General features: G+C 42.4%; 1 protein-coding gene across 3 annotated transcripts in view; it reads right to left on the bottom strand.

The window, feature by feature from the left end:
• Positions 1–12054, bottom strand: part of Khdrbs3 (KH RNA binding domain containing, signal transduction associated 3) — a 170813-nt gene that overhangs the window by 99016 nt on the left and 59743 nt on the right. For all 3 annotated transcript variants that reach the window (XR_005089628.1, XM_028875996.2, XM_028875999.2), the window contains exon 2: positions 10536–10654. Coding sequence is in view for 2 of the 3 variants with exons in the window: in XM_028875996.2 (XP_028731829.1) it covers positions 10536–10654 (119 nt within the window). In the remaining variant the exon portion in view is untranslated. The remainder of the gene's footprint in view (positions 1–10535; positions 10655–12054) is intronic.

Raw genomic sequence — 12054 nt, 5'->3', positions numbered from 1 at the left:
TTTCTCTGGTCCCCTGCAGACACTTGCCCTTGCATCCGTATCAGCTCTGCATTCGCCTTCAGCCACCGCGAGCCCTGTCTCTTCTTCAACAATCCCTCTGTCATTCTGCAACATCATTATACATCACTGCATACAATCTAAAGTCAGCATGAGGAATGAGCACTAGAATAAAGAGCTTAGGGTCCCCAGGGCCACACAGCTAAGCAGAAGCAGGACCACTTGGTGAACTGTTGCTAACAACAGGGACCAACTCGTGAGCTCACTGACACTTGGCAGTTTCTGACGCCTTTCACTCACTGAACTTGCACTTGCTAGATCCGATGACCTTTGTTCCATCAGAGGTTTAGAAGTGGTGGTGGTGAGCCACTGGACATGGCTGCTGGGACCAGAACTCAGGAAGAGCATCAAACACTCGTATCCACTGCATCATCTCTATAGCCGCAATACAACACTTTAAATGGAGCTAAACCATTTGATGCAACACACTTACACAGAATATGGTGGTTATGTTCTATTACAGATATTGAAACCTTTACCAAGGCATTATCTAAGTTAACTAAAGAAACAGAACAAGCATAGATGAGAATCAGTTCTTTCCTAGCCTTAATGACTTCACTGAGTAAATTGGGGAGAGAGCTCCATTTTACCAGTACCTGGATCAACTCTGGTCCACTCAAACTATTGCAATCTTAACAGTGTTGGACAATAGCCATCTTATGTATTTCCTCACAATTTAGAGACTTACACAAGGAGGGAAAGGTCATCTGGAGCCGTCTGCTGCTGCTGCAACAGAAGGTGTGAGACTGGGTGGTTTTCAAAGGATCACGGTTCTGTAGGCTGCCTTTGAAGGGGTCCCTTACTGCATGCTAACACTGCCAGAACACAGAAGGCTGTCAAGCCGCGGCATGCTGAGGAGGTAGCCCAGCCATATAACAACCACCTCTCTTGGTGACTAATCCAGCCCAGAGAGCAAGAATTTACTCCCTGATAAAGATCTTATCTTTTTTTTAAAGGCCCCACTACTTTCCAACACCCCCCAGAAAGGGAATCCATTTTCCACATGGGTCTCAGAAGAGACAATCTACATTGAAACTGGGAGGCAGAAGATAGGGTGGCAATACTTGATGCAACGGCCATGTTCATGGGGATAAGCAGATTCACTTCTGGGGTGCCCTACTCCCTTTGCTCATAAGCCAGTGCTGGCTGGATCCTGGAACCACAGTCCTCACTGGCTTCCCTGATTGTCCTCTGGCTGTGGATACTGGACTTCACTTACAATAGTGGACTGGACGGCTGGTTTAGGGAAACAGACACTGTCTGTCAGTTCTTCAAGCCTAATCTGATTCGGTCCTGCCGATGCTATTAGCACAGGAAGCTGAATTTCAGGACAGACAAGCTTATGTGTGTTGATCTGGAGTCATTTGGCACAGTACAGCATGCTACACCATCACAGATGGAATTGAACGGGCAGCCACAATCAACCCCGCAGACTTAACTGCTTCAAACACCATGGTGTTTTTAAGACTGGGAAGGTCTACCTGCTTACTTGCTTTGTTTGCTCGAGTTGAGAACAGGGCAGAAGTCTCTCTGTGATTCAAGGTCCTGTCTCACTCATCTTTGTTCCTCAACAACAACCTAGTATAAAATCTTGTTTACAGGAGGCAAGCAATGTTCATGCATACAAAATTGAGTGGAAAATATAAACCCAAATTAATACTCAAGTTCTATCAGTAACTACTAGGGCCTTAAGTACAACCAAGCATAGAATAGGAACAGGAACAGATGAGAGGAACTAGGTTTCTGGAATATCAGTGCTAAAAGACCAAGAGTATCTTCTACCCAAGGACCTTATAAAATTTTAATGTGTATTTAAGATTCTTAAAATGAATATACATCCCGGACAATATAAAACAATGGAGCTACAGTATCAAGAAATGTTAACATATTCTCTAGAGATAAGGCTAAATTACATTAAAGAGCAAGAGGGTTTGGGTAATTTTTTAATGTTTGAACATCATACAAAGTACGCACTGAAAATTAATTTAAGAACCCAGAAACTGATAGGTAAGGAGCAGGTGGAAGTAGGCCCACCGGTATATTTCACAGGGGTGGCCACCATCAACACCTCCTGTTAATCATCACTTTAGGCATGCCCAGGACCCAATACCTCCATGTACGAAGGTTTATAAAAATGCACGTCTGTGTCTTTAAAATGCCACTGCTGTACTACCATTGGTTGAAAAGTCAGTGGTAACAATGGGTGTGGGATAATTTCAACTTAGGAAACTGTTCTTATCACATTCCCACTGCACCTAGAACTCTCCAAATAACCTCCCACCGCTCCTTCAAATTTTGTCCCACTCCCTCTCTTACGTTAATTCACCCTTGAGCCTGTATTATTTAATGAAATGAATGTTCTCCACTGCTAACATTATAAATTCTCTTAGACTTTGTAGAACCCACTTCGATTTTTCTATCTTTCCTACATAATGGCTTCTCAGTAAATACTTATGAAATTAAAGCTTATTTGCCCCTCAAATCTAATAGCACTGTTCAACAGTTTATGCCAATTTTCTCTTTGCTACCGAGATTATTATAACATATTTAAGCTGCCAATAAATGCTATTATTTAAATGTCTTAATGTTCCTCGCAAATATAACTATTATTGGTGGTAAAGTACAGCACTGCTCCATTGAGTGTGGCTTTTAACATGGGATTTGTAAATGGTAGAGAACCCAGTGTACTCAGACATTACCAAATCTTTGAAAAAAAAAATGAAGATCACAAGTAACTTCTCCAGATTATATGAGCAGGTGGCAAAGATGTGGACAGACACGTGCAGGTGGCACACACTTTAGAGACTCCTAACTTATACATCTCTCATCACCGTCTGATCAAAGCCGAATTTGCCAGTGGAAGATGTACGTAAGATAGTTAGGAAATGTTAATCCAGAAAATCAGAGATCACATCAGTCCACTTATAAAAAGGCGGGGGATTAATTGAAGGATTTAAAATCAAAGGCAAGAAACTGATATGGATAGAGGCTCTTACAACAGCGTGGGTTAGGATGACAGCATTCACAAAGTGTGACAAGAAAATACAGAGAGAAAGAGGAGGGGAGGCAAGGGAGGCAATAACTGAGGGGTGAGTGGGACGGGGGGGGGGGTTAATGAAGTGGTAGCAAATAGGCAAAAATGATGCCTTGGTTTGCGGCACAGACACTCAAATAGACCGCAGTACTTGTTTACTGCAATGAAGAAAAAACAACAGGGAAAGATTCAAAACAGTCATGGGTACCTATGGAGTTCAGTTATGGCCACCAAACCTGTTGACAGTGCAGGACGTTTGGAGAAGAACAGCAGATATGCTCAGAGCTGATGGACAGAAGAGCTGCATACAAGACAAAGTCACACCAGCTCCTAACACCAACTCTTCTTTCCACTCTGCAAACAAGCTTCTTAGCATACATACTGTACGCACCTTGTGTTGTGCAGTTACAAAGTAACCACTTGTTTTCCCAACGTGGTAGAAGTTACGTGTGAAAAAGGGAAGCAAGTGATGCAGGTGTACTGCCTCTCCATCTCTCCATCTCCACCTGTGTCTCTGCCCTTTGGCCACACAGTGTAAGCTGCTCTCTTCTGCTCTGCGACCGCAGCCCACCACAATGAATGGGAACCTTTGCCGCTGTGGCTCAAATCCTCGTTCCCTACAGCCCTGTGCACTGGGTATTTCATCACAGCACTGCAAACTCTAATACAGATGCTGATGGATCAGCATGTTAATGAGGAGCCCCGGTCCAAACTTCACTGCACTAGCCACAACTACCAAGGTATAGAAATGACCAAGTACCCACCAGTGAATGAAAGATTTAAAAAGTGAAATATGTACAGAATGGAACATGGTAAAGCATTAAAAAAAAAAATCACATCACTGTGACAACATCGATGAACATAAAGAGATTTATGCTAAATAAAACAAGCCAGTTAGAGAGATAAAAATCCCATGATTTGTGTGGACTCTAAGAGAGGTTAGTACTTAAAAACTGGGTAGGGAAAAGGCAAGGAAGGGGAGATGCTGCTAACAAGTTTTGGTTAACCAGGAGGAATTAGTTTGTGTGATCCACTGTATAGCAAGGCAATATAATTACCAATGCATGTATCAAAATGTTAAAAAGGAGGATATTACATGTTACAACGAAGAAATAACAATGTTTAAAGTGATGGTCAATGCATGTGATCATAACACTGCATTCCCATGCATTTAAGAACCATACAGTATGACTGGGAGTAAAGAACCATGGAGCATTCATGCCTAGGGCTCATCATCAGGTCCAAAAACTTAAATTCACAAAAACTGTACTGTTGCCCACAAATGAACTAACTCCTAGTTAAAGTAATAGAGATAATTAACTACACATTACCATCTTATTTCTACAGGTAAACTGTCAGCTTTACACTTAAAATAATAGCTTCACATAAATCCTCAGAGGAAGAAGCTGTATGTGAAAATCTCAGCCTTTAATGTATTCCCACATCATATATTCCCCATGTAGAGAAACTAAACCAACAATTTCCATGGAGTAAACAACCCAATAGCTGGATCTGAAACTGTCTGTAATACGCGCCAATGGGGAAAGAAAGGAAAGAAGTCTGCCAACATTAAGATAGGAAGCTTACCTAAAACACAGAGCTCCTGGGAAAACAGCAACCACCTTGATTCCCAACACTCAATGCCACAGACTTTTTTTAATCAGAATTTTTTTTACCACAAACAGTACAGTGAGCATGTTAGAATACTGAGAGATATTTAAAAACAGCCATCAAATTACTAAAATTAAAAGTAAGAATTTCCCATCTTTTTTGTGTCTCATTCTGGAGGCTCCATTAACCCAGTTGGCTGAGACCAAAATTGGTAATTAAAAAAATATATCTAGAAATAAACCATTCATATGTTTTAAGTAACTTCTGCAACAGCATAGTATTACAATCACTCAACTGTATTAATGTTGTTAATCTCTGACTGTGACTAATCTATGAGCTAAACATTCCCATAAGAATATGCATGTGTTTACATAGGACAATAATAATAACCTATACAAGCTGAGTACTCTGTGATCTCAGCTTCCAGCAGAACATCTTGCCATGTATCTACCAAGCATGAGGAAGTCAACTGTGTAGACAGAGAACCATAACTCAACATTACAACTCCATCTTTAACATGGTCCACAGCATCCCCTTCAACATGTGACTGCATGTGACATGCTTCCTCTAAGACACTTCAAAAGGTACTCTAGTCTAGAAGAGTATAGAGTTCCACCAGTTTAAGTAAATATCTCTTCCTTAACCAATTCCTTCATGTCTTCTATTCAAATCTGCCTATCTTATTGAAATAATCTTCCTCACCAAATGAAATAGCTTGTAATTTCCTTAATGCTTCTGATCTACATAGCATGCCCTAGTATCAGGAGGAAACCCCAAATGTCAACCTGTCTTACTTGTTATCCTGACATCGCTGACATCTGCAAGAGTTGACCTCCTCAAAGTAGCATTCTTTAAATGTGTCAAAATGGCCCTCTTGTCTTTCTAAAGCCAGGTGTATTCTAAGCATTAACTAGTCACCTGTATTTCCCAATCAAATGAGTTTGAAACCAATAACTGAGTCACTGTAGTTTTCCCATAACAAACCCAACTCAGAAAAGACCCTCAAATGTCAGGCATAAGACCAGTCACCAGGAGAAAATAATTCAGTAAGTTTAGGGCTCTTTATTAACTAGAGTTCCACACCCAACAGTTCTCTCTTGCTGCAGAGGCTCAAAGCCTACAGCCTGCATCAACTCCATAAGGAACTGTACTGTCCCTACAGCTACTCCCACAGGACAGTCCTCCACTCTCCTCCAGTTGACAGCTGACCGACACCAGCACAGGAGCTTCTGTAGCTCATACACATATTCATACAACGCTGCTTGAAGGTGGTTGCTAGGTAAGGCTGACTGGTGAGTTCCAGCCTGCCCCGGGCACTATAAACAATTGACTGTGCTCGAATCTGTTATTTACAGAAATCACATGCCTTCCTATCTCGTCAAAGCTGATACTGAACAGGAGTAGTTGAGATTTGGAGATGCTCTATTCATGTACTACTCCACACAAGAACTCATATACAATGAAGTATCAATTTCAGGGTAATTATCATGTACCCAAATATTATTAAAAGGAGCTGCTGTGTCTGCTAATCATTCTATCCATTGCATGTGCCGCCTTTGCTTAATAATGAGTCTGTCCAGGCCGGGCAGTGGTGGTGCACGCCTTTAATCCCAGCACTGGGGAGGTAGAGCCAGCAGATCTCTGTGAGTTCGAGGCCAGCCTGGTCTACAGAATGAGATCCAGGACAGGCACCAAAACTACACAGAGAAACCCTGTCTAAAAAAATGAAAAAAAAAAAAAAGTCTGTCCATACTTTCTATTTATATAAAAATGTATCTGCCCAAGTCTGTGAGTAAAGCTGGTCACAATCTGATACCTACAGGAGTCAACCATAAACTGTCCAAGTCTGAACAAACTATCAAAGCCAACGATTGTGAGCCCAGGAAAGTGACAGAAAATAGGCACATTCTAAAGGAAGAAGCCCAAAAGGGTTAGAACAGAAGATCTGCCAAGATCACAGGCTGCCTGTAACCATGTACTCTGCCATTAGATGCAAAGTCAAGCAAAGGAGAGAGCTCAACTCTTATTAATAGTTTGCACTCTGAATATAATCTGGTTAATTAGCTACTAACAAGGCATCAGTGTCCTTCAGAGAAGCAGAACAGAACTGAGACTTGCCAGAATGTACATTTATAATGTCCAGAATACAACTGAAAATTACTCAACATGACAGACAACACAACTCTTCATCAAGATAAGAGAATGCTAGCCTAATACAATGAGATGACCAGGACTTCAGCACTAAATGCCCAAGAGTTTCGAGCACCTGCTTGAACTGCTCTCGATGGCATAAAGGGAGGTAACACCTGTGGGGCTGGAGACCTGACTGTGATCCCCAGAAACCAGGGAAAGCTGGGTGCAGCAGCATCCCTCTGCACTCCCCAGAGATAGAGAGATCTGACTGTGATCCCTAGAAGCCGGGGAAAAGCAAGGTGCAGCGATGGGAAACAGAGACAGAAGAATCCCCAGCAGCTTGTGGGCCAGCTAGCTGGAGTAAGCAGCTGGGACCAACCACAAGAGCCAGCCTGTCTCAAGCAAGGTCAAAGGCCAGGACCCACACCCAAGCTTGTTCTCTGAAATCCACACACACTGTGGTGCACTCACACATCCATCAAGAGCCCCCATCTTACACACACACACACACACACACACACACACACACACACACACACCAGAAAAACATGCAAATAACACTTGGAGTAAATGGAGCAAACAAAAGAAACAAGAAAAAAGTATGACCCTTTCACAGGGGTCACCTAAGACACAAACATTTACATTATGATTCATAACAGTAACAAAATTACAGTTATGAAGTAGTAACAAAATAATTTTACAGTTGGGGGTCACCACAACATGAAGAACTATATTAAAGGGTTGCAGTGTCAGGAAGGCTGAGAACCACTGCTCTAGGTTGGGGTCACCACACATGAGGAACTGTATTAAGAGGTCATGGCATTAGGAAGGGTGAGAACCACTCACTGCATTACATCTAGGTTTTGACCAATCAGAAGTCTAAACAAAAGCATATAGACTACCTTGCATTTTAAAGGCTAATATTTTTCTTTTAAGACTGTCTTAATCTGCTTATTAAATAACCTTCCTGAGTTATAAAAATGGAGCACAACACTTGTGACAACATTAGGTAACAGGAACATCTGACTTCTGTCCTGATTCTACCCAAACATCAGGGGCAGGTTTGCTAAACAGAGGGTGAAAGGGGGAGGCAACTATGTGAAACCTAAAAACTCCTATTCATTTGTTCCTAAATCTTTCTTGACTAGAAGTAAAGCCATGATGGGAGATAATAGAATCATACACTTTTCTTCTTTGGGGGAAGCGGAGGGCTCCTACACGCACCACCTGTGTTCAGTATTATACCAGAAATATGAGAGGCCTGGATGTTGTGAAGGAAGAAGTAAAGCTGCATATGCAGGTAGCATGATAATATAACAAATCCTAACAGAACAACTTAATAAAACCAGTCATTTAGCAAAAGAAAGAAAAAACAGCTAATAAGATTAACAAATGCTGTGTTAGAAGCTAGAAGACAAACAGTTGGAAACATCCGATTTCTGATAGTGAATAATCATGAATTTCAGAAAGACAATACACTGGGAAAGTTAAGCAATGTTGTTGAGAGGAATCTGAGCATGTCTATATAAAGGGATAGCCAAATCACATTCAGATACAGAAGAGTTAGAGCTGGGAAGAGGGCACAATCCCCAGAGCCGTCAGCAGACACAACACAAATGCAGCCAGAACACAGCAGGTCGTTGTGTGCAAATCCATGAGCAAATTCACAAATTTATGTGGAATTGTAACAGATCCAGAATATGTAAGTAATCCAGAAAAGAAGGTCAAAGCTGGAGCAATTTTAAATTCACGTCTCTCCATAAAAAGCTGCAGTAAACAAGACCGTGGTCCTGGCATAAGGATCCATAAATACATCAATGGAGCAGAACAAAGACTCAGAAATAAACCTCACTTCCACAGCCATTTGATTTCCATCAAAGGTACTAAATCAATCCATAGACAGAAAGCATCAAATCCCGAAGAGAAAAGCAAATACTCTCACAGGGGAAAACAAGCTTGACTTCTGCCTCATTCCCTCTTCTGTTGCTATAACAAAATACCTGAACAGAGGGCACTTACAATGAATGGAAGTTTACTGGCTAATAGTTCTGTAGGCTGAGACATCGAAGAGCAGAGTACCAGAAATTGCAACTGTGTATGTGTGTGTTACTTTTTATCTGTCCTTCACATACACCCTTTCCCTACCCATCCACTTTTGTGTCTCCCACTCCCCCACCCCCGACATTTTTTTTTAAAGCCTTCAAGATCAATTCATGCTCCTCACATATCCTTGGTTGCGTGGCTGTCCACTGGAGAGTGGTCAACTTACCATCTGAGGGCCTTCCTGCTCCTGTACAACATGGATGCAAATATCACATGGAGAGAGCAAACACAGTCGTTTGGGTCTCTCCCTCCTTCTTTCTCTTTTTATTTTATTATGTGGATGAGTCAGGTGCCCATGGTTGTCTGGGCAGAAAGTAGTATCTGCTGCCTTCCTAGGTTGCTTTCCCCTTAGTTTTTCAGACAGGCTTTCTTAGGGGACCCACAGCTCATGATTTTGGCTAGAGTGGCTGGCTTCCTGCACCCACTGCTGAAGTTACAAAGCGAACTGATACAGCCAGCCTTTATATGGGGACTGAACTCCAGGCCTCGTGCCTGAGCAACAAACATGTTACCCACTGAGTTGTCTCCCCAGTCTCTCTCTATCTGTTTGTATAAGCTACTAATGCCATCAAAGTGGCTCCACCTTCATGAACTGTCTAATCCTAGCACTTTCCAAAGGTCCCACCTCCAAACATAATTGACAGTCAAGTCCAGGGTTACGTTTCCAACACAGGGATTGCTGAAGGACACAGAAAACCCACAGCAAACCTCTAAGTTATACAATTTACAAAACTCATTGGAGATGCAACACCACCCTTAATGTGAAAACTAAAATGATAATAAAAGACTTGTACCTAAGCTCATAAACAGCTCCTATCAGTCAGTCATCAAAACACATGCAGCCAACAGATAAACGGGTCAACATATGCCCTTCACAACAGCAGGCACAAAATACACAGAGCTGGTAGTCATCAGAACACAAGACCGACATAACAAGAGAATGAATGAGAACAACAAAACCTAGTGCAACATATTGCAAATGTGGCTTACGCAGGCACAATCCAAACGCTTTACCTATGGATGCCTCACACTATACAACTACTTTGGGAGAAAGAAGAACTGGAATTCTTTGAAAAATTGAACATCGCTCCAATTCAATACTTGGTATTGAATTTGCCAGACAAATGAAAATGCATTCAGAAAATGACTCGTAATAAAATACTCCTGCAATGTAATATATAATGACATCAAACTGAATACTATCTAAACTAGCTCCAGTACTGTAGGTAAGGATTATCACTCTGCAACACAAGAAATGAACAATGGTATAAACAACAGTATGCCTGAACCACATACATCACCTGAGAGAAAGTGTGAACCAACAGGTATTTATGCATGCGTTCACATAAACAACTTTAGTTCTAAACCACTCAATTTCGTGTTTTAAATGAGGAAGCTGAAGAGAAAGGCTAGTATGCACATGGCTAGTATGACATGATTAGACAATTTACACTGAAGTCAAACAAGAAAATCAAATCACTAAGTTCACTAAAAAGTTTTAATTAGCTCCAAATGTATGTGAAACCCGAAGAGCTTCTAACTCGAGCGTCAGCTCCCTGGGGGTCAGGCTAACAGCAGCCCACAGTTCCGGTCTTACCTTGGGAAATTGCTTTACAGGAATCAACACTTTCTGTCCCAGCTTCATGTTCTTATTTATCACCACATCAATGTACTTCTCTTCATCCTTGCCTTCTCCTTTTTGAAACTTTTCTATTTCTGTGGAGGCAAAAAGACACCCATGAAGCACGTGAGCCAGAACTGAGGTGTGGAGTCTGGCTGCCCCACTGTGGAAGGACAGCAAAAGCTGAAATGAGGACTGTTACATGGACATAATTTTCTCAAGTAGTGACACATCTCCTATTTTACCAATGAAATCTTCATAAATGAAAAAGGTACAAACTGTGGCTCTCAAAGCAGCCCTTGGCTATATGTGCTCATGAAGGCAAAAACAGACAAACACAAACTTAAACAATTGAACAAAAAGTCAGTAACTAAGCCCCCTGGGGACTCCCATGTCCGTTCTCGGCTCAGCATTAGACAGCAGCGCCATTGCCCTAACCACCGCTCTTGGGGCATTCTAAAGCTTGTACTGTCCAGCATTGGCTCTAAGACATGAACCGGAAGAATAAGGGAGCACTGAATGAGAGGGGGGTTGAAGGGAGGAGAGAGAAGGCGGACAGATATCTAATTGTATTTTTTATATTAATTTGTTTGTAATTTTTAAAAATTGGCTCTAAGTTGGCTTGGAAAACTTAGATGACCCTCCGTCAGCCGGCTCCCCAACTGCAGCCCACCTCCTCATACAACACTGGCCACTGCGAGTGTCTTCTGCAATGAGTCCCCCCCCACCAACCCATGAAGCTGGAATGAGCTCATCTTCTTCAAGGTTCGTTCTTCTAAAACTCACTGATTCTCCGTCCTCGGGGAAGTAGCAGGAACAGGGAAATCAATCCCTCCTAGCTTGATCCTTACAGAGCATACAGGGACAGCTATTACTCTAAGTGGGAAAAATGGAGGCAGCATCTCTCCGAAGTTTCTATAATGTAAAGCCTACTTCTACAGACACCTGCTGCCCAGCACTGCCACGTGCAGGGTTCAGGAACCAGAAAGAGCAGACTTCTCCACTCTCGTTGTGTACCGTCTACAGCACTTGGTTGTGTACAAGAGGCACAGATGCTTCCAGAGCAAGTACTGTGGACTTTCACCCCCAACAACTGCCGAGACACAAGGCTGGGGGCAGGGAGAGAGAGAGGAAGAACTGGGGGTGACATGCGTGCACAAAGGGAGACAAACTGCATACATTATTCTGCCTGTTTCTCTCTCCTTTCTCTCTCCTCTCTCTCTCCCTCTCCCCTCTCCCCTCTCCCCTCCTCCTCCTCCTCCTCCTCCTCCTCCTCCTCCTTCCTCCTCCTCCTCCTTCCTCCTCTTCTTCTTCTCTCTCTCTCTCTCTCTCTCTCTCTCTCTCTCTCTCTCTCTCTCTCTCTCTCTCTCTCTGTTGAAGGGTCCAGGAATATAGAAATATAAAATTACAAGCTTAAGAGATGAAAACCGACAGTCATCAGCTCTAAGGGTTAATGCTAACAGTGACTGCTTTACAGCCAGGTCCTCTATCAACA

This window comes from Peromyscus leucopus, chromosome 20 (assembly GCF_004664715.2).
Source record: "Peromyscus leucopus breed LL Stock chromosome 20, UCI_PerLeu_2.1, whole genome shotgun sequence".
Taxonomy (NCBI): Eukaryota; Metazoa; Chordata; class Mammalia; order Rodentia; family Cricetidae; genus Peromyscus; species Peromyscus leucopus.
Note: the sequence above shows the minus strand (reverse complement) of the source record. Positions and strands in the feature narration are given on the sequence as shown.